Below are 19867 nucleotides of genomic sequence, written 5' to 3' on the forward strand. Positions count from 1 at the left end.
ACTAATTAAAAGCTCGCCACAAGGTATCAAATATTTGTTTTTTGTATCAGCTCCCAAAGGTTCGTTCAACTTCGAGAAAAAAAATTCCGAGGGGCGCGTCCCGAGAAAAATGCATTTCATATTCCGGAACCGTTGAAAGTATTCTGGAAAAAATTCAGCAAAGCGTGTTAGCCACCACACACAACCCCCTTATCATCAATTCAATGAGCCATAAACTGCATATTTAAATCAATAGCTGCAATAACAACCGATTTATTGAGAAATTACACCTTTAATCGCTTTGAAATTAGCCTTAGTTTACTGAAAGTCATCATGTGATCACGGATCTGTGGTCATTGAATCGCCGATCCGGCAACCAATTGAAGTGTGAATCAAAAGTGTCGCATTTGCAGACGAGTGAGGTGGAAAGGAAGACAATGGACCGCGACACCTGCGATGGCAAGGGTAAATGTATTAGACGGGCGCATGGGGAAATCGCAAATGAAGTGAGTTTTCAGCTAAGTGCTTCGCAACTAATTTGCTTGCTCTTTGCATAAGCGTTTTGATAGATCATCGACCGAACCATGTTGGTTTAACACTGAGTGGAACATTAGTTTTGTATTGCTGAAAAATACAATCTATATATTGTTATTATAATTGTTATTTATATTATTTATTATTATTATTTTACAAAAAAAAAATTCCAAAAACGTTTAATAAGTTTTCAGTTATAATGCATTTTAAATTGTAAATTTATTAATTTATATAACCTTCTTTACCTCATAGACCCCGCAAAGGGTTAATACCCAAGCATAAACCGTCACTGTTGACCAACAGTCGTGTCCGCGATTTAAGGTCCCACCTGCACACGCAACAGCAGTGGGAAATTGAATTGAAAATTTTAAAAGCATACTTTGAGGCAGCTCATTTAAATACAGCTCCGGGCTACTCAACAACTCAATTATTATTCCTGCACACACTCACACAGCATATGCCTTTGAGCACTCAAAGAAAATGTAAAAGAAAAAGGGGGAAAACGGCAAAAATAAATACAAAGTTTTACGATGCAAATCTGAGGAAAGGAAAAATATTGACCGGGTGCTGCCCCAACATCTCGCTCTGTTATAAAAACAGTGAGAAAAACAAACAATGTTATCGCAGAGAGGGGAAAAACGAGCAAAAAATATTTAAAAGAGACGGCTTGAGCTTTATTTGCCGGCATATTCGTTTTAGCTTTTTTGTACATGCGTATATACATAATTGTTAGGCATTTTCCTTTTCGTTCTGCTTTTTCCTTCTTTGATACTCTATCAAAAAGAATATATTTATGTTAGTTTTTTTTGCATCTCACAGATCAGATATTTTAAAAGTTAAAGACTCCTTTAACTTTGCTATTGCTCTACTGCTTTATCAATTATTTAATTTACAAAATTAAAATTCCAAAATAAATTAAATTAAATAACAGATAAAAGAGTATACAAACCTAAAATAAATTCCTAATCTTTTTTTAAATTTTATCTTCTCAGATATTTGAAGACCAAAGAGCATGTAAACAAAGCGCAACGGAGATATTGCCTTAAAGCGGATACTGTGCCCAGTGACCTCAAACACCTAAAAATATATGTACAAATGTGTAGAAGTGTATCTAATATCTACATATGTACACTGTGTATCCTTATCTAATTAGAGGCGCCGCTGTTGACATAGAGTTCAAAAGAGCAGAAGGAAACGCCACATAAAAGGGAAAAGGTTGGGAATAAAATCAAGTTAAACATTTTCCATTAGCGGACTTTATCGATTTGTGCCTTCGCTAAATGGATGGCATCAATCAGTTAGCTGGAATGTTTATCAATCAGATTTATATCTTTGATATACATTCAAACATGTGTGGAGAATAGGCAAGCAAATGGTCAAATATTTCCTGGAAATTATTAATGAAATTTCCACAAAAAAGGTGTTAGGAAATATTTATGAATGGTATTTCTTTTTTGATTTGGAATCTCTCCCTACATAATCTCATAAAAATGGTATTAATAAAATATTTCATTGCATATTTTTTTGATTTACGATTTGATATTTCTTATAATTGTATTCCATGTTCGACGAAAGACCTTCCGCTCCTAATTGAAATCCAGAACTCAGCGGCCACCGTCACTGAACAACATTCGCGATCACTCGACACGCAAAGTTTCGTGATAAAGACGCCGAGACAAAAAAAACAGAGCCATTAATAAATAAATCCGCCGCCCTTTCACTTGGCTCCTCCGTCATCCGAATCCCCAAGATATCCAACAGGCCAAAGCTGTTGATTGTTTTATGCCACCGAAGATCAAAAGACAACGACAAGTGGGCGTGGGTGGTGTGGTTTTTTGGGCTTTTGATTTAACGGATTTGATCTCGGAACTAACATGATAAAAAGCTTGTACTTATTTTTAAAGCAAATCCTTATCCACAAATTTTTCAAGTTGTTTTATTTTAATCAATTTAAGAAAATATAAATTTTAAAACAAAATACATTTTAAACTTTTTCTTATATGCTATGTATATTTGACCTAAATAAACACCCCCCAAGCAGGAGCATAAGAGGAGAAATGCGATAAAACTGACAATGAACATGCTATCACAAAAGCTTTAAAAAGAATAACGCGTAATTGCGATAATCTAATCAAACGCTAATAAACTTTAAAATAGAAATCCGGCTAAAGTGGTTAGCAACTCCTTGAAAAACTTTGGGGAATTATTATACACCTATTCATTTTCATTTCATTCTAGAGCAGCGGTCAAAGCGGTCAAAAGAAATGAAAAAGAAAACAGGAAAAACCCGTGAGTTATATATCAAAAATGTATACTCATGCAAAAACAAAAAAAAATTATAAGCTGACTATAAAATATGCGAATGACTGACTTATATAAAAGATTTGCGAATTGCAACGCCATCAAATACAGCAAAAAATCCTCTTGAAAACAAATTAAACAGAAAGTAACTAAAAATAAATGCAGAACCAAAACAAAACAAAACATAAAAAAGCCGCCAGAAAAAAACGAAACAAACCAATTTTGCACAAACCAGTTTTAGTCAGTTACAGAATTTTAGAGATTCATTATTCGGGGCACACTTTTCGCGCATTTCCCCAAGAAGCACGTGCCATAAGGCCGCAATGAACCGGTGGGCGTGTGCCGCAATTTGGGGGTATGGACAGAACCATATCTATACATACCCCAGACCGCCTGATCAGTGGAAATTTTTCATTTCGAAAGATATAAAATGGCGCGATTTTGTTGTTGTTGGAGGAACATTTTTCCAATCGCACAAGTGGATCATAAAAAATTCCTCTTGAATGAAAATTTATTTCCCGCGTTGCCAATACATAATTTGGCATTAAATAGCAAAACAAAATCTTTTCTCGACGTCAACAGAACGAGAAAAAATTGGGAAAATATTCTGTTTCCATTTGCTTGCGTAAGCAAAAATGTTGTTATTGCTAACAACAAATAAATTAAAATTTTAAGCCATAAAGATTCGAATTTTCGTTTGCTATTTTAATGCCTTGTTGTTGTATCTGTTTTGAGAATGAAATGGCACGTGGCCAGTATGACACAGAAAATATCCCAAAAATACTTCGATTTCAATATTGGCTCAATTCTTATAGGATGATATCTATACATAAATGCTAATTTTAGGTACAGCATGATTTGTTTAGTAGTATTAAAAAAAAAACTAGATGTATTTGTATAAAAAAAGAGAAATAATAAGACCGCAATTAAGAAATATATTATAAAAAATGGGAACAGCTAAAATATGTTCGCTGCAAAAATCTGAGCTACGAACCGGTCATAAACATAATCTCTTCAAGATACCATCAAATTTTAATCACATGATCAGCGGCTAATACAAATCCGAAAAAAAAAACTTTTATTAAAAACGATCCGGAAAATAAGCAAACGAAGAAAAAGCAAACAAGCACGAGAGTGATGAAAAAAATGCATTTATTTTTAAACAAATTAATTGGCAGCTGGCCAAGAGCCATAAAAACGTGAATGTTTTTATTTGTTTGCTTTTCCCACAACGCGGACCAAAAAATATTCTCTACTTCGGGGCTCATCATGATAATCGAATATTCAGTACTCATAAGAGGAATTTCCACATTGAAACAGTGTATTCCGATAAATATTGTGGTCAGCACACGTCGCACATGCCATTTTTCACAGTGTACAGATTGTGTTATATGTATTTGAATGGGGTTTATCCATATGCATATAATGCCGTTGTGCACAAGACTCATTATTTTGTAAATCAAAATCAAGGCCAATGTCGACCGCAGAGGGGGCTGCGGGTGATGCACTAATGGTTCGATGGATTTTATCGCCCGATTTCCTTTGGAATTGAAATTGCATTTAGTGGCTTTCGCCTTTTTGGCGTTCTGACAGCGAGAGTGGTAAGCAAAATATCAAAGGAGAACTGAAACGTAAATTATCTCGGTATATAACGTTAGATATAGAATCAATTCTGCTCATCCTCGTTCATAATCAATTGCAGCGTAAACAAATTATTTTTTAAATTGTAACATGCAATTGCTTCTGATGGCCTATGGAAATACGTTTATAGATTTTGTCATTTCACCGAATGTTGATTTGTTTCAATCACAAGTGGTATTTGTTCATTACTCATTTTAATTTTGTAAGCCCGTTATTTAAGACCATGTTTACCAAGCGCAAAATTGTTTTAAATTGTGTGAGTGACTTGTAATTGCACCTAAACCAAAAATATAAGAACAGCATAAATTTTCACTGGCAAAAAAATAAATGATGCATTTAATTTTTCGCGTTTTGCGTGCAGAATTTGAACGTTAATACGAATGTTTCTGCATTTGCGATATTGGCAAAAAAAACTGTTGCCTTAAATTGACTGGCTGCTGCCGTCGGAGCTTTCCCAAGTAAATATAAATATATTTATTTCATTTTTTTACGTTGACTTGCTGTAAGAGTCCCACAAAGTTGTATACGCCTAATATCCAGTTGGGGTGCTGAGATAATATATTGAAGCGAGTTTTTTGCACTGCTCGGTTTCGGACATATTAGCTTTGATTATTTTCAAATACCTATAATTAATTAATTTCGGTGTTTACTTGCTGTTCTCGCCCGACCATTTCGGCCTGTTTATTGACTAAAGTATTTCGCACGAAGCACAATCAGAAGCAAATAAATACTCTCTCGAAAATGCATAAATTAAAATTTCCCACTCAATGAAACATGTGCTCATATAGCTCTGTAGATCATCTGATTTTCTTATTTATGTGTGGGAGGCACGTGAAAACTAATTAAAAGTTAGGACCCCTTGAAGCGATTTTACTCTCGGACCATAAGATATTCTTTTAATCGGTATTTGCCTTTGCACTGTATATTTATGCGATTCTTATACGTAAAATATATCTTGTTTATTTGACTCACATATACTTTTTGCAACGAATGCGAAAAAGAAACGAAGTAGAAGACAATATTAATGCGACAGGTAAATAAATTTATATGATAATTTTATTTGCCTTGTTATATTTATCTATATATAAAATTATTTATTAATGAAATAATGTTTTATCCCCGGTTCATGGTTATTAATAGGCTCCCTCCTATATAATAAACACTTAATTATATTTAAAACTCTTTCCGAAAATATGGGTAAGGTTTAGGTTACCATGTGACGTCTACATTTCTTTGCAAGATAAAATCAACCTTTGAAATACATTTTGAATGAAAACAAGAGTTTTATAACTTTTAGAAAATTTGTTTTGTTACATAGCATATGTCTACCCCACAGAATCTTTCCATAAATAAAATTAAAAAACACTGGAAAATCCCCACCACTTACCAGTTTGCTTTGGTAAATTGTAAAAGTCGAGGGTTTTGATCTCGGACGTCTCGACATGCGGGGCGAACCCCTCGTACAGGTCGCTCTCCTCCACGATGCCGCTCAACTTGTCGGCCTGGGAAGAGGCATCTCCGCCCCGATGGTATGGCATCTTCTTAGCCAGCTTTGCGGTCGCTCCGGGTCCTCTGTCAAGTCTTGATTTGGGTTTGCCTCCACTCGAGACCGCGCTTCACTCCAGGCAGTTTTTTGCGAATTTCCTTCGTTGTTTCCGTTTGACTAGATGGCTTTTTGCTTTGCAGTGCTTTGCTTTCCCTCGTTTGGCAATCAGTTTGCGAGCCTTGTTCGGTTCTCTATGTGTTCGTAATATTATGATTATATTTCTATTTCATGTGATTTAATTAGCGGCCAACTTATGGAGACAGAAATACTCCAATACGATGATGCCGCGCGGAATTCATTATAGTAAACGATTTACAACGAACACTGCAAAAGCATAGCTGTGTGTGATAACCAAATAGCAAGGGTGGTCGCTTCCAAGTCTGCAATGAGATTAAATTGCGTAAAGTTAGTTTATTATTTTCTTATATCTTTCGAAGTGCCCAAACAAATAGATCGGAATCAATCAACATCGATCGACAAAATAGCAATAGCATATGGAAACAAATCCTTCGAGTCGAAATCGAAATCAGTTCAATGACATGACCCATCCGAGCTGTAGAGTAGATAATGCCAAAGGCGCCATTGGCCTATAAAATACTTGGCCCGCTCATTAATTGCGAGCCGGCTATAAAAAGCCAACTGGCCAGATTTATAATATATAAAAAATGGCACGCATATATAAGATTATTTTTTTGCTGCTGAGGGTGACTTTACCAAGAGCAGCCGGTTTGATGTCTAATTAAAGCCAACAGAAATCGAAAAAAACCATAATATTCAGCGCAAATATTTCACTCGACCATAAACAAACGCGCGTACTTATATTATAAAAGAAATTGCTTAGCAATTTATTTAATAAGTCATAAAAGATTCGAATTTTTGTGAGATTATTTAAATTATATGAAATACAATTTTTAAAAATGTAGTTGTATGTAATGTATATATTTGTAATTGGAAAATTTTTTTAGCATACTTTCCTTCATAACTTTAAGCCAACAAACCCATTTAGACCAATCAACCGTGGCACACGCTGCGTATACTCGATATTCCTTTTCCCTACCTCCTATCGCTATTTTATAAGAACTAAAGACCGGCTATTTATCTAAAGTGCTTTTCCCTTCACTACTCTGCCCCGAAAACGAAACGCACATTTCGCTCTGTTTTCGTCACAATTCGCATGTCCGATGAGCGTCAAAGCAAACTAAAAACTGAAATTGAATTGCAAATTTCTAACGAAATTCCGGACACGTATCGAAAGCCAAGCAACGGCCAAACACTTCTTGGGCTTTTTTATTTTCCATTTTCCTTTGACACTCTTAATGATTTCGCCTGTCAAGAACAGCATTTCAGGGGGCTTTGTGGGGGACTAAGAGGGTCCGACATCGGATGGAAATATAGAGAGACAGACAGGTCTGATAGATCGCTGCGTTTGCTTGATTGGCTGTCCGATAGGAGGTGTCGGGCTTTTTACCTGGCCAGCAGGGCAGGGGCGGGGCACAGGTGCCGTCAGGCGGATTTGTGGCCGAGACAAGTTGTATCTGTGGCAGCTTCAAAGCGAACTCAGATAAGAAAAGTTTGTCCGATGTGCGTTTTAATGAACAGGAAAGGAAGCAGAGATGGCTCTTTAAAATCTAGCCATGACATGTCATCACAACATGACAATATTGATATGCAAATTAAAGTTATTTAAAAGTTTGAACCATATCAAGAGTCTGAACCCAATTTTGAGTCCCTTAAATCCCACCAAATACCTGCATATTACATACGAGAAACATTTCCTTGAATAATTAACACTTGGCAGCGCTTCAGTTCGTATCGTTAGCCTCCAGGTAGGAGCCCCGCCCTTCCCCAGAACAAATATCGGGGCACTTAAGCCGCGTTAATTGAACGAACAGTTCCATTTAATACCACTCCACCGGCGCGACTCAACTTGACTCGATTCGCTTCGATTTGATTGGAAATGTGCACTTTTCATATGTATGTCAATATTATGCTACGTCTAGTATTTTCAAGGTGCCTCGGGTTACGTCGTCAGCAACACGGCTTTGCACAAACACCGGCAACAGGTATCGCTCGGACATGCATATAGAGTTATTAACAATCGTTTACACTCTGGTCGAGCTGCTTGTCTGTTTGTTGTTGGCTGCCTGCGGACCCGAGAACATTGTCTAGATGTTATAATGCACCCAATTTGCGCTAATGAAATCAGGCGGAGTGCCACTCAATTGGGTTCATCTAGACAGCTTACAATGACTAGCTTAACTGAACTTAACTAATCCTCGAGAAACATAAATGTTTCGGCACCGAATTGAATAAACCAGCAGCTAATTAAAACGTTTATGCTAATGGGGCGACACGCTGTCGTGTCGGTGTCGCGGGATGTCAGCCAAAAAGCTGAGAAAATCGGTGGAAAAAAGATGCTGACTTGGCGGAGGTTTAATAAACCAAAAACCGCACAAAGATTTCGCTACTATACTCTGGATCGTTTAATTAAAAATGTAAAATAAGTTGTCAGAATACATAAGCGACACAATTTGTCCTAATAGAGTAAAATTTAAATATATTAAAAAAGTAAATAAATATAAAAATTATCTATAAATAAAGGAACAATGGATGCATTTTTGTTGATTCGTCATTTTATTCGTGATTCATTTTCGAATGTAGTTTTATTTTGTACTTCATTTCATGACTCATACAATTTGTAAGAATTCCAACAATATTTTTGTTTCCCACACTAAAAAATGTACCCACTTTAACGTTAATATCTATTTTCCTAGTTTTATACGCCTCGTTCTTTAATTAATTTTGACAGTAGCCTCTGGCAACCATTAGCCGTAAAATCGAATCCAAAACAAGTCAATTACAGCCCAAAAAAAAATGAAATATTCGTTTGCAATCAGCTAGGCATGCACCTAAAGCAGGTGCTAAGCATTTTCGGTGCTAATCATTGGCTACCATGGGTTAATCGTCGATTGTCAGACCCAACCCCGAGGCCCAAGTAATGCCGCCACAATTATGTGGGCTCGTGGGTGGTTAAAGTGACGCAAGTGCAAGAATCGGTGGGTCAAGTCGCGACTGGATTCGATTCGATCCGACTCTCGACACGTTTTTCTCGGTGCAATTTACGTCAGTTAGCGAAGAGGAAAAACTTTTGAGGTTTCCAAGTAGTTTTCCACTACGGCAAAAGTTCACTGAAGTTATTAGCTTCGAATCGACTGGTTTTTTTTTTTTGTGTTGATGAATTGAAATACAAAAGCTAATCCCCTCCTGATAAGCATGGTTAAGCATGTTAGATTGGCAAAAGATTGCTAAAGTGACTAAAATCAGGTATTCCTTGACTGCCACAGAAGAGAGAAGAATGTGAGTAGGTTATATAACATTTAGTTGTATAAAAAACTTGTTCATCAGAGCAAATTATGAGTAATATTAAGATTAATATTCATTTAACGATTATACAATATATACAAAAAATGGTATAAAAAGTTAATTATTTTCCAAACCACATACTATATAGTATTTAGTATAGTATGAAAGAAGAGTAGTTACTATTTGCTCAACATACATTGTCAGGAAGCCATTTATTTTCTATTTAATTACCATCCAAATAGGTGACATTTTCGAAATAACTAGGTCACCTGGCTGGGGCTCAAGGCAAGCCAAGTAAAGTAAAGGTAAGAACAATTTGCATACGATATGAGAGGGGGCGTTTTTGATGGCGGGCGTACTTTTAAGCCGCACCTAAGGAACCTTTGGAAGCGATGCTGAAACGTTTTCCAACTAGGCCAAGCAGCTGTCAGTACTACAAACGAAAATCCTCGAATGCCTTGAGAGTGCATTGACTTCGGCAAGGTCCTTCGGCCACCCTCGGAAACCCTCTGAAACACCTCAAAACACCCACCAACCCTACTTGCTACGAATGAAAGTAGTGTCAATTTTAGCTGAAAACTGCGAAAAGCGTTGACTAAAACCAGTCGAAAATCATATACTCTTAAATACAGTACTTGATACTTTTACCAATAGTACTTTGAAATTCGGTAAGGTATATCTTTTAAGAGGTACAATATGCAAAATACTATAGTACCCAGAGTTATAGAGTACACCGAAGAGGAAATCCTCATAAAGGGAAAGACGGAAAGAGGAATGAAGTAATACGAATGGAACCAGAAAGTCGAAGTGGAACGCGAAATTATGCCATCGCTCGGTTCGGCAAGTCCTTAAAGTACAGAAAATGTGGGACAGCGCCAGGCTCATTGTGTGGGTGTGTGCGTGTGCCTGGGCTTGTGTTGGTGTATTATTTTATTTGCTCTGGTGTGGGTGTGACAGGACACTTTGCGTCAGCAGCAGCAGCAGACCGAAAAATAACAACAAAGCCAGAACTGCGTAGTGGCAACTTGAACTGGGTAACTGGGTGTGTGCTAAGCTCATGGAGGGGGTCTACTTATGGGAGAGAGAGAGTCCCGGGGAGGGTCCTGAAATCAATGAATGAAAGTACCAACACACGCATGAGCAGAGGCAGGAAGAGAGAGGTCTGGGCAATGGCAAAGCCAGGACCTGCAAGGAGCTTGCCTAATAAAGTTAGTGGAACGTTGTAATCTAATCTTGGAACAATATTTAAATTTTCAAAACTTGGAAGGCTATTTAAAGACGCAAATTCAGGGGTGGTAAAATAAATTTAATAAAGCCAAGCAATGGAAAATAACTTTATATTAAAATGTCGCAACATGCTAAGAACTTTTCAAACTTTTCTAGGATATTCAATTTATTCTATCTACATTTTAATGGATAGCTGGAAAAAACAATGAAATTATGTATTCCTTAACAAAATAAAATTGGGTAATGGTACTTCTTTGACTCCGTCGCTATCCCCTGCTGACGCAAGTGCAACCAATTCGGTTCCCCAGGGTAATCGAATCAATTTAAGCCTATTTGGGGACGACAGACGGCTAGGGAGCAGAGGGCAAGCAGAGGACAAACGACGGAGCCGGAAAGCTGGGCCAAGTGCGGATGGCTTGGCAAGGAAATCAACTTCTACTTGCCGCAAGGACAGCCACTGAAACCGAAACTGAAATTTGTCAGACAGCTCGAACAATTAAAACAGGGCCCCGAGCTGTTGACCTGATTCCAGTATGCCTCCACATCGTACCCCCAACATTTTTATATTTTTATCATTTTTTTTGTTGCCATTTTGGCGGCAGACTTCGTGACGGCTGAAAATGCCACACACGCAAGGTTTTATGGGTCTCCGCTGTATTTTCTTGCTTTTTCGCCGTTTCTGTTGGTTTTCTTCTCTTTTTTTTTTGGCAACAAAGGAAAACCTGTACACTGCACTTGCCACAAGCAGCACAACAATCGAGCTTACCAGCGGGTCAGTGAACCCAGGCCCAAAGGAAAAAATTGCAACTGCAGCAACGACAACGGTAGCTGCGGCTGCAATTTATTTCATAATCATTGCACAGGAGCACAACGGCAAGAAAATCACGTGAAACGGGCCCTGGGCTCTGTTATTTATATATGGGCATTTGGCCAGGCCTCTGGATCCGAATCGGTACCTCAAACCGAATCCGACTTGACTTGGCCTAGACACAAGGAAAAGCCACTGCCGTCAAATGGCAGGAAAATAAAAATACGGCGGCTGCGAGAGTTACTTCAAAAGTCGGCTGAGATGTAAGTGGGTTGGAGCTCGAAGTTAAGCCTGAATATTGGGTAACTAATGCTTTGGGAGATGAGATAAGATAGAAATAAGGGCCAAGAAGAAAGGATTTATGGCAGGACACAAAAGGGAGCTAAGTGAGCGCAAATTAATGCGGCTTAATATGGCTTGGCCTTCCTAGATAAAATCGCATAGAAAATACACTCAGAAAATAAATTCATATATGTATAACTGAGAATATAAAGCTTCATATACTAAATTTATTTTAAAAAATATTAACTAAATTAAATAAACAAGCGATTTTATCGGATGGATTGAAAGTAAATGAGACCATTTTGACGGGCAAATTTGGATTTTATTGATTATTAGAAAAACCTTTTGCCTATTTCTTTTCTATTTAGCCCAAAAAATATATTATGCCATGAGTAACCCACCTGAACTCGTTTAAACAAACCTCGTAGTTGGCGACTTACATATGTATGTCCCTGGAGCCGCCAAACAAAGGCTGCCTCGTAACCAGGAGCCACTTGAAGCTTTTTTCTGCTTTTCAGCCATCCAACACCCAACACCCAACTATCCGACAACCCAACTCCCCAAAAGGGGCCACAAAACTTCCAGCGAATGTGTTATGTAAGCGCGCATTTTCAACATATTTGCTTGCCCAGTTTTCTTTGCTTGGCTGGCAGAAAAAATAAAAAAGTTCGCATTGCAGCCCAGAAAAATGGCAAGCAGCAGAAAATTGGGAAAAATTGAAAATATAGGCAAAGTGCATCGTTGGCAGGTTTTTTACTGTAATTTTTCCTTCGGTCGAGAATGTTTTTCGGGGCTGGTGAAATGAAACCACATGAATCATATGGAGATGTACCGAGAACTACATGTGTTTACATTATCGCTGCTGTTATATGATTGCCATAGGTTTTGTTTTTCTGTTTGGATAACACGGCGGATGAAAAGCAGTCGATATTACTCATACGACGCGTTGGCCGGGGGAAACTTCTAATATCGCTCAAATATCCATTAACCCAAAAATAATTACACAGCGCGACGAAACATTCGACCCCCGCCATATGGCAGTGTTTTTGAAAAACCAAAAGAAATGATATAGCCCAAAGAAAACATTTTGTGGCTAATTTGCCACTATTCGACACTTAATATGCATGTAAAACGCTTTCTATATGGCCATCACTAGCTAATGCTCGCATTTGGGCCTGGTCAATGAAATTTTTATGAAGACATCAGCAGCCGTGGCAGTTGCACTCGCATTATGGCTAATTACATGGCCAATTTAATAGACATTCCCATATGTCGCCTCGGGGGCAGCTAATGGTCCCTAAAACGGTGGCAAATGTCTGGAGGAATACGAAGCGGAGAACATGGCCAAGAGCCGTGCTGTTATATAACGAAGTAATGTAAATTCTGACGCCCTCTGTCCGCACATCCCATCCCTTGGGTTGCAAAACATGGAACCACGGGGTTTTTGTTTACACTTGGCGAATTGCAACACACAAAAAAATTTTAAGTTGTTTCAATAAACAATTTTTACGCCTTTGGCCATAAATTACGAAAACTATAATTTAAATACTGTAAATAGGCATATTTCAATTTACTTAATTATTTTGTTTAATTTACCAGGTTTTAGAAATCAGCAAACGATGGAAACAAGATTACTTGCAGTGAGTTTAGCAATCTATAACCAACATAATCCTTGAAATCGTAGACATGATAAGCTGACATATTAATGATTTTGTTTGTCATGGTTTGATAATTGTTAAGGAAAACACCCTCTAATAATTATAGTTTTGTAATTGTCTAACACTTTCCCACTTTTAATATACTTTTGCTTAGTAGCCTGCACCTCTCGTAAAACTAATCGAGCACGCACCTAACGAAAAAAATTAATTATGTCAAATATTCGGGCGAGCGACATAAATTGTGACTTGGAACACGCGTTGACGGCATAAAATATTCATAATACACACAATATTTATATTTTTGCCGATAAGATAGCTGCAAAGTGAGAAGCATTAGTCGGTTGGCTTGTACGGGACTCGCTGATAAGCGACGCACAATTTATTTTGATTTTGCGAAACATGAGCATCGAGCGCTGAGTTTTTCTTTTTCGGCAGCCATTGATAAGCGTTTAAAGTTGAAACTACGGGGCTGTGTCACGAGCTATCAGTCGGAGCTGGTCCGCTGACTAAAAATAGTTGCTGACATTGGCTGAATTGTAAATCTCGGCAATGGCCAACCTCAAAGCGTGCGACCAGATCATACTCCTCCCACTTGAGAGGCGGCTGCAGCGCAACTTCATCATTGATATACAGTAGATATAGCAGAATGATACGTACGTAAGGCTGTAAAACTAATTATTTCTTATTAAAGTTGTTCATACAGTGTGACCGTGCAGTCTGCAGCGCATACTTTTTACAGTGTGACCATGCAATCAACAGAAAATATGTTTAAACTAGCGATTTCCTGAATAAAGTTCAATAAACTGAATCTTCTGTTTGATGTAGATACATTTTAAAATCATTCTTATAAACCAGAATGTTTTATAGGCACATGAGATATAAATTATATCTACTGTAGCTTCATCATCAATGTGCATTCGGCTATATTGAACTTTTCGCCGGCCGAGAGGAACCGGTTCGATGCCATCATCATGGCATCATATTTATACTTATATACTTTTTACACACTCATATAAATACATTTTCAAGAGTACCTACACGGCATATTTTCGCCAATTTCTGCCAAAATGTATTGAAGCCATTTTTATGAGTCAGTCTCCCGCATTTAAGGGGGTGCGATTGTCCGCACACTTGTTTTGGCATTCCAGCGAACTCCAATGATATTCGAGAGCCGAGTCTGAGTTTGAGTTTCGGTTCGCGTTGCGATTCCAAGTTAACCGCCAAAAGCGTCACGTGCTTTTCGAGTCGATTCGCTTTATCGCCGCTTTTCTGCTCGCTTTTTCAGCGCTCACTTTGTTTTTGTTATTTGGCTTTGTAAACAATGGGAGGCTTGTTTCTAAATATTTATAGCGTGTTCATTTGCGTGCCAGTGTCTGTGGGCCCGTGCATTTTGTGTAATTCGGTATCGCTTATTATACAATACCATTTTAGGTTAGGCACGAGTTAACATTTTATACAATTTCGGCCAAGTCTGCCGGCGGCAGAGTTCATTTCGCTCGGTTCGCTTGGTTGGCTGGGTGGGCGTGTTCATGATTTGCCAACTTTCTTAACCGCCTAACACCGCCTTCTTATTGTGCGATCACGTTCGCCAAAAAATGTCCAGGGAGTTCGGAATACGGATGCGTAGGCAGGCGAAGACTCGCTAATTTCATAGACACGCAGAAGTAACAAAGCCAATCTTGCGATGCAGGGGTTTTGCGTCAATTGCAACTTTGTAATGGAATATTTTCCAAGAAGACCCTTATAAGTACGTGGACAATGAAATAGTTAGCTATGAATTTCATTTGCATGTGAATAGGGAGTTTGTTTGGTAGGTTTTCACACAATAATGCTAAGACCATAATTGTATTTGCCTAAAAAAGGTTTGCTATTAACTAATTATCGAGTGGTCAAAATGTTGTTATAAGAATTTGACTTTGCCATCTAAATTACTAAGTACTTTAAAATACTCGGATTTACAAGGGATTGGGGATTGGGAATTTGAAACAGTCTAATTTGTCTTTTGAATAGTGCCTCAAAAAGATAATATTTTAATGGAGTAATCAATAATTGATTAAGATAATTCGTAATTACTAAGATTTAAAAATAGCAATTAAATAAATAACATCCTTCCCATACATAAACCAGTGGGGTATAATTTTAAACATTTGCTTCCTCCTCCTATTTAAGCAAATTGAAGATGGGCAATTGATTTCCCGGTCCACAAATAGCACTTTATATTTACTATCTTCATCGGTTTGCTGTGGGAATTTAAATTCATTTAGCAGAGGAAAGCAAAGCAGATGCTGAATAATTAGTGACCATGACGGGCACTTCCGGAAGCATCACAATTTGCATCCACAACACGGCAAACAAAATACAAATTATTAATTAAAACAAATCTGCACCGACCCCGACCCACGCAGAAGTAAATTGAATTATTCCGGCGGCGAAATGCACAACTGGGGAAAAAACCAAATAATTGAATCACTCAGCAATCGAAAGCGCCTCAAATTGGCCAAGGGAAAATAAACAACAGACATCAAATATTCAGGCGAAACAGCAGAACCCCGGGGACATCGAATCCAAGCTGAGGAATTTTTCGCAAATCGCACAACCTGAATTCCGGCGATGGCTTCTCCAGGAATCGTTTCGCTTTCGTTCTGTTTGGTTCGGTCCGGTTTGGGTTCAGTGTTCAGTGTTGTGTTCAGTTTTCATTTTTCATTTTTCAATTCAATTAAGCGTCGGCGGGCGGAGTTCAGCACACATTGCTTGAACCCGGCGTCTGGGACCTTTTTCATTCTCTGCATTTTTTTGTCTGCCCTGCGCGTAATTCACTTTATTCAAATATGTATAATAAAATAAACGCCTGTATGCAAAGCACAATGGGCGAAAAAAGCGAACTACGCGGCTTATTGTCGAGGCGAACTGCTTTGATGCACAGGGAAAAATAGTGCCAAGGAAGCCAGGTCCTTAAGAAGATCAGCGGAATATGAAAGGCACTTTTTCGCAGGGCTAAACGAGCATTAAAGTGTAAGAACTGCTTGTGTAATCTAATACGTTATATTTGATAAAAAAGAAGTCCCTATAAAAACTGCATTTAAGTTTATTTTATATAATGTGTATCAATTAAGATCACATTGGGTACTTTTTTCTGCGTGATTTTTGCTGGTTTGCCTGGGGTCTGGTCGCAGATTCAGATACAAAAGACTGGGGCCGGATGTTTTCGAGCCAGTCCCCGCCAACTGTGGCTTTTATGCGAATTGAACTTATCTCAATGAAGAGTGACAACGCGGACAGAGCGATGAGAACGTCTCTGGGGGCATTACGGGTGTTTAAGTATGGAAATTGTCGCAGCGGATAAGTTGCCACACTGCACTCTGGACACAGGCTAAGGTTGTTATCAGCCCCCAAAGTGGCAGCCCACTCGAGGAGCCAACGGATAAGTATAATTCAAAATAGATTCACAAGGGATCTGCAGTCGGCTTGCACTTAGTTAATTGTGAATAACAAGGGATAAGAGCACAATGAACCATTTAATGTAAATTGAATTTACATTCATAAGCAGAGCTGAGTGTTCCAATATATACAATTACTAGCCCTATCCAGATTCTCAAAATACAGTCCTAATTTTGGTAATATCCCAATATTTATAAAATAATTTAGTTTATTTTCAAAAAGTCAAGATAAAGACATAAAAAATGAATCCAACTTTTCCCATATTCCACTCAGCTTTTTTGGTATTTATCCCACCTTTCGCGAAGCCTAATTGAGTTACTTTTCACCCAGTCGATAAGCTTACATTACAGCACGTCCTACCTGGCAAAAACATCTGATAACCAGATCTGGTTATTGATTTACGGCTTATCCGGCACGGATAACGTTTACAACACGGCAACACGATGTCGGGCGCAATCAAGGTTATTTAACTTAATGGGGGAAGTGCAGATACATTTGCCCGGCGGCCTGTTATTAACTTATATCCAATAACCGTCGGATATCGGTAAACAGCTCTACGGACATCTGTTAAATATTTCATTTTCGCCCGTGCAGTTGTTGTCGACAATCGAGATCGGGCCCCATGCAATTGCTTGCACAAATTAATGCCGCACATTTACCCAAAGAGCCAACGACAAAGTCATATCCAAAGTCGGGCACAAATTGATTGCCTGCTATGTAACTGATCTCTATATAGGATTTATATAGACACAGAGCTGTGCGTTCATATCGCGCCAATTGCCTTTCATGTGCAGCGTTCTGTACTTAATTTTAGTCTCGCTTTTTTATGCTCGAGTGTAGGAAATCCATCTGGTGGGCGTATTTTTGTTTCGCTCCTCTGTTCTGTCATTAACACATCGCGGCCAGTACTTGATTTAATAAATTTGATTAGGATTTACGAGCGTGTGGGCTTTCAATTTCGCTAGCCCCTCATAAAACGAAGCAGCCCGATGTGTGAAGTTCCCCCGGTATCTACATCAGGTGATCACGTCCAATAACTGATATCGTCCGATTAGTGGATAAAATAATGGACCCAACTGGATCAAAATGAATCAGTTGTAAGAGAAACTGATCTAGGGGATCCTATCAGCTTTTGTTTAATGTTTGCCATCTTAGGTATATGGCAAATAGTTTGATCGAATTGCAGTGCAGTAATTTGAGTTTGTATAACATAAATAATTAAACAAACTGGTTTTTATAAGAAAAGCAAGGGAAAGAAGTGTTCAACAACAATAGTATCTTATTCGCTGGTAACTAAAAGTTTAAAGTATCATTTAAACTTCTAAAAGGATTTATTAAAGACCTAATGATTCATTTGAATTTATTGTGTGGGCATTCTTAAGGTTTATTAGTTGTGTTTTAACTGTTATTGACTTTCTAAAATTATTATATTTTTTGCTTTCTAATTGTTTCCTACTTGTTTATTGCAACCCCTTTTTTCGTGTGGTCGGCCTCCGTAATAATATAATGCCAACAATCGTCCGCTAAAGGGGACAAATTTCGAAATTCGGTTGTCTACCCAAACGCAAGCAGAAACAATTAATTTTCTGGTAATTTAACATAAACCAGGTCCCATGACAACCCCAGCCAGATTTACGGCCAACTGGCGCGCATTTTGTGCAACATTCTCGTGGTCACAAAAATAAATTCGTAGCAAAGGTGAGAGCCAAACGATTTTAGACAGGCGATTTGCCCGAAAAAATATTGATTTTCTGCCCACCTTAAATGCGTTGCCAAGGGTTGGAGGCACTGGGTTAGTTGGTTACTCTGGATAAAGTTCAGACCCTTTGGCAGGGTTCAATGGACCAAGTGGCTGACAGTGTTGAGACTCATAGACAGAAACTTGTCGTTTGCACTTGGACAATAATCGAAGTGAATCACCAACTAAATCACGTTGTCGTCGGCTAGGCACGTACACATATTGCTGAATATGTGATACGAAATGATGTGCACACTACAAAAATATTAGCTATTGTTAAACAATATTAAATATGTTTTAACACAGTTTAATATTTCGTTACCTCATACCAAAATTGGTTTAATTTTAATATGTTATTTTTAATACTAAAACAATATAAGTTTCAATTATTTATTGAGAAAATATTAATACACGTACATTTTATTTTAAAAATGTTGTGTGTAATTGATGTGTATATTTTTTTCTGTGCATTCTGAATAAACGGATAGATTTATGGATGGATGTGAGACTCGGTGCAAAGCGATGTTGACTTATTGAAATCGATTGATTCTGATTCCAGTCGGTCAGCTTTGGTTTTTTTCTGGCTGGCTCGCTTGCCGGATCTGTAAATTGCATGACTGCTTTTTTATGATTTTGTGAGGCGAATTTGAAAAGTCGTTTTGTATCGGTAAACTCACGTGAGCGAGCGATTCGATGAGTCCAGCTGACAGACAGCTTACCCAAATACAATTTATCCATCGGCAGTCAAATGTATTTAGATAAACGTTCAATTTTCCAAAGGTGTCTTACTAATATTTCACTCTATTCCGATTTAATTGGGTTCGTTTTCGAGCCAATCTGCCTCAAAGATAAGATATACCAAAACGAAACTTCGGGCCAATGCTGCCCGATTGCCAATTGCATTGCCAATTGCATTGGTTTTTCGTTGAAAACTAAAACAAAGTTATTATTAATAACTTGAAAGGGTAATTTTTTAACAGTTGTCAATTTCCATTTTCTATATATCGATGAGTCATAGGAGGTAATATAAGAAATAAATAAATTATTTATGTAAGATTAAATTCGGGAATTTACAGAAAGTGATGAAAAAATCACACACTTATTTGCAGTTCTGTGGAAACCCCCATTTAATATTATAAAACGCATAGAGGCACATTAAATAGCATAAATTTCAACGTAACTAGCTGCCTACAATAAAAAAGCAACATTGAGTTGTAAACCAAACATAATCCCCGTGCAAATTCCATAAATAACGAAACCTTTTCTACGTGCAGCATACTTGAGGCATAAATAAATAGCAATTGTGTATTCTTTTTACCCACTATCACCGTGGAAAAATGGTTTGCTTCCGT

At 37.9% G+C, this 19867-nt stretch overlaps 1 protein-coding gene across 6 annotated transcripts in view; it reads right to left on the reverse strand.

The window, feature by feature from the left end:
* Positions 1-19867, reverse strand: part of LOC108033709 (GTPase-activating protein skywalker) — a 42033-nt gene that overhangs the window by 19584 nt on the left and 2582 nt on the right. For all 6 annotated transcript variants that reach the window (XM_017108241.3, XM_017108237.3, XM_017108235.3 and 3 more), the window contains one exon: positions 5843-6381. In XM_017108241.3, coding sequence (XP_016963730.1) covers positions 5843-5993 — 151 coding nt within the window. In that variant the 5' untranslated portion in view covers positions 5994-6381. The remainder of the gene's footprint in view (positions 1-5842; positions 6382-19867) is intronic.

The sequence above is a fragment of the Drosophila biarmipes genome, chromosome 2L (assembly GCF_025231255.1).
Source record: "Drosophila biarmipes strain raj3 chromosome 2L, RU_DBia_V1.1, whole genome shotgun sequence".
NCBI classification, from domain to species: domain Eukaryota; kingdom Metazoa; phylum Arthropoda; class Insecta; order Diptera; family Drosophilidae; genus Drosophila; species Drosophila biarmipes.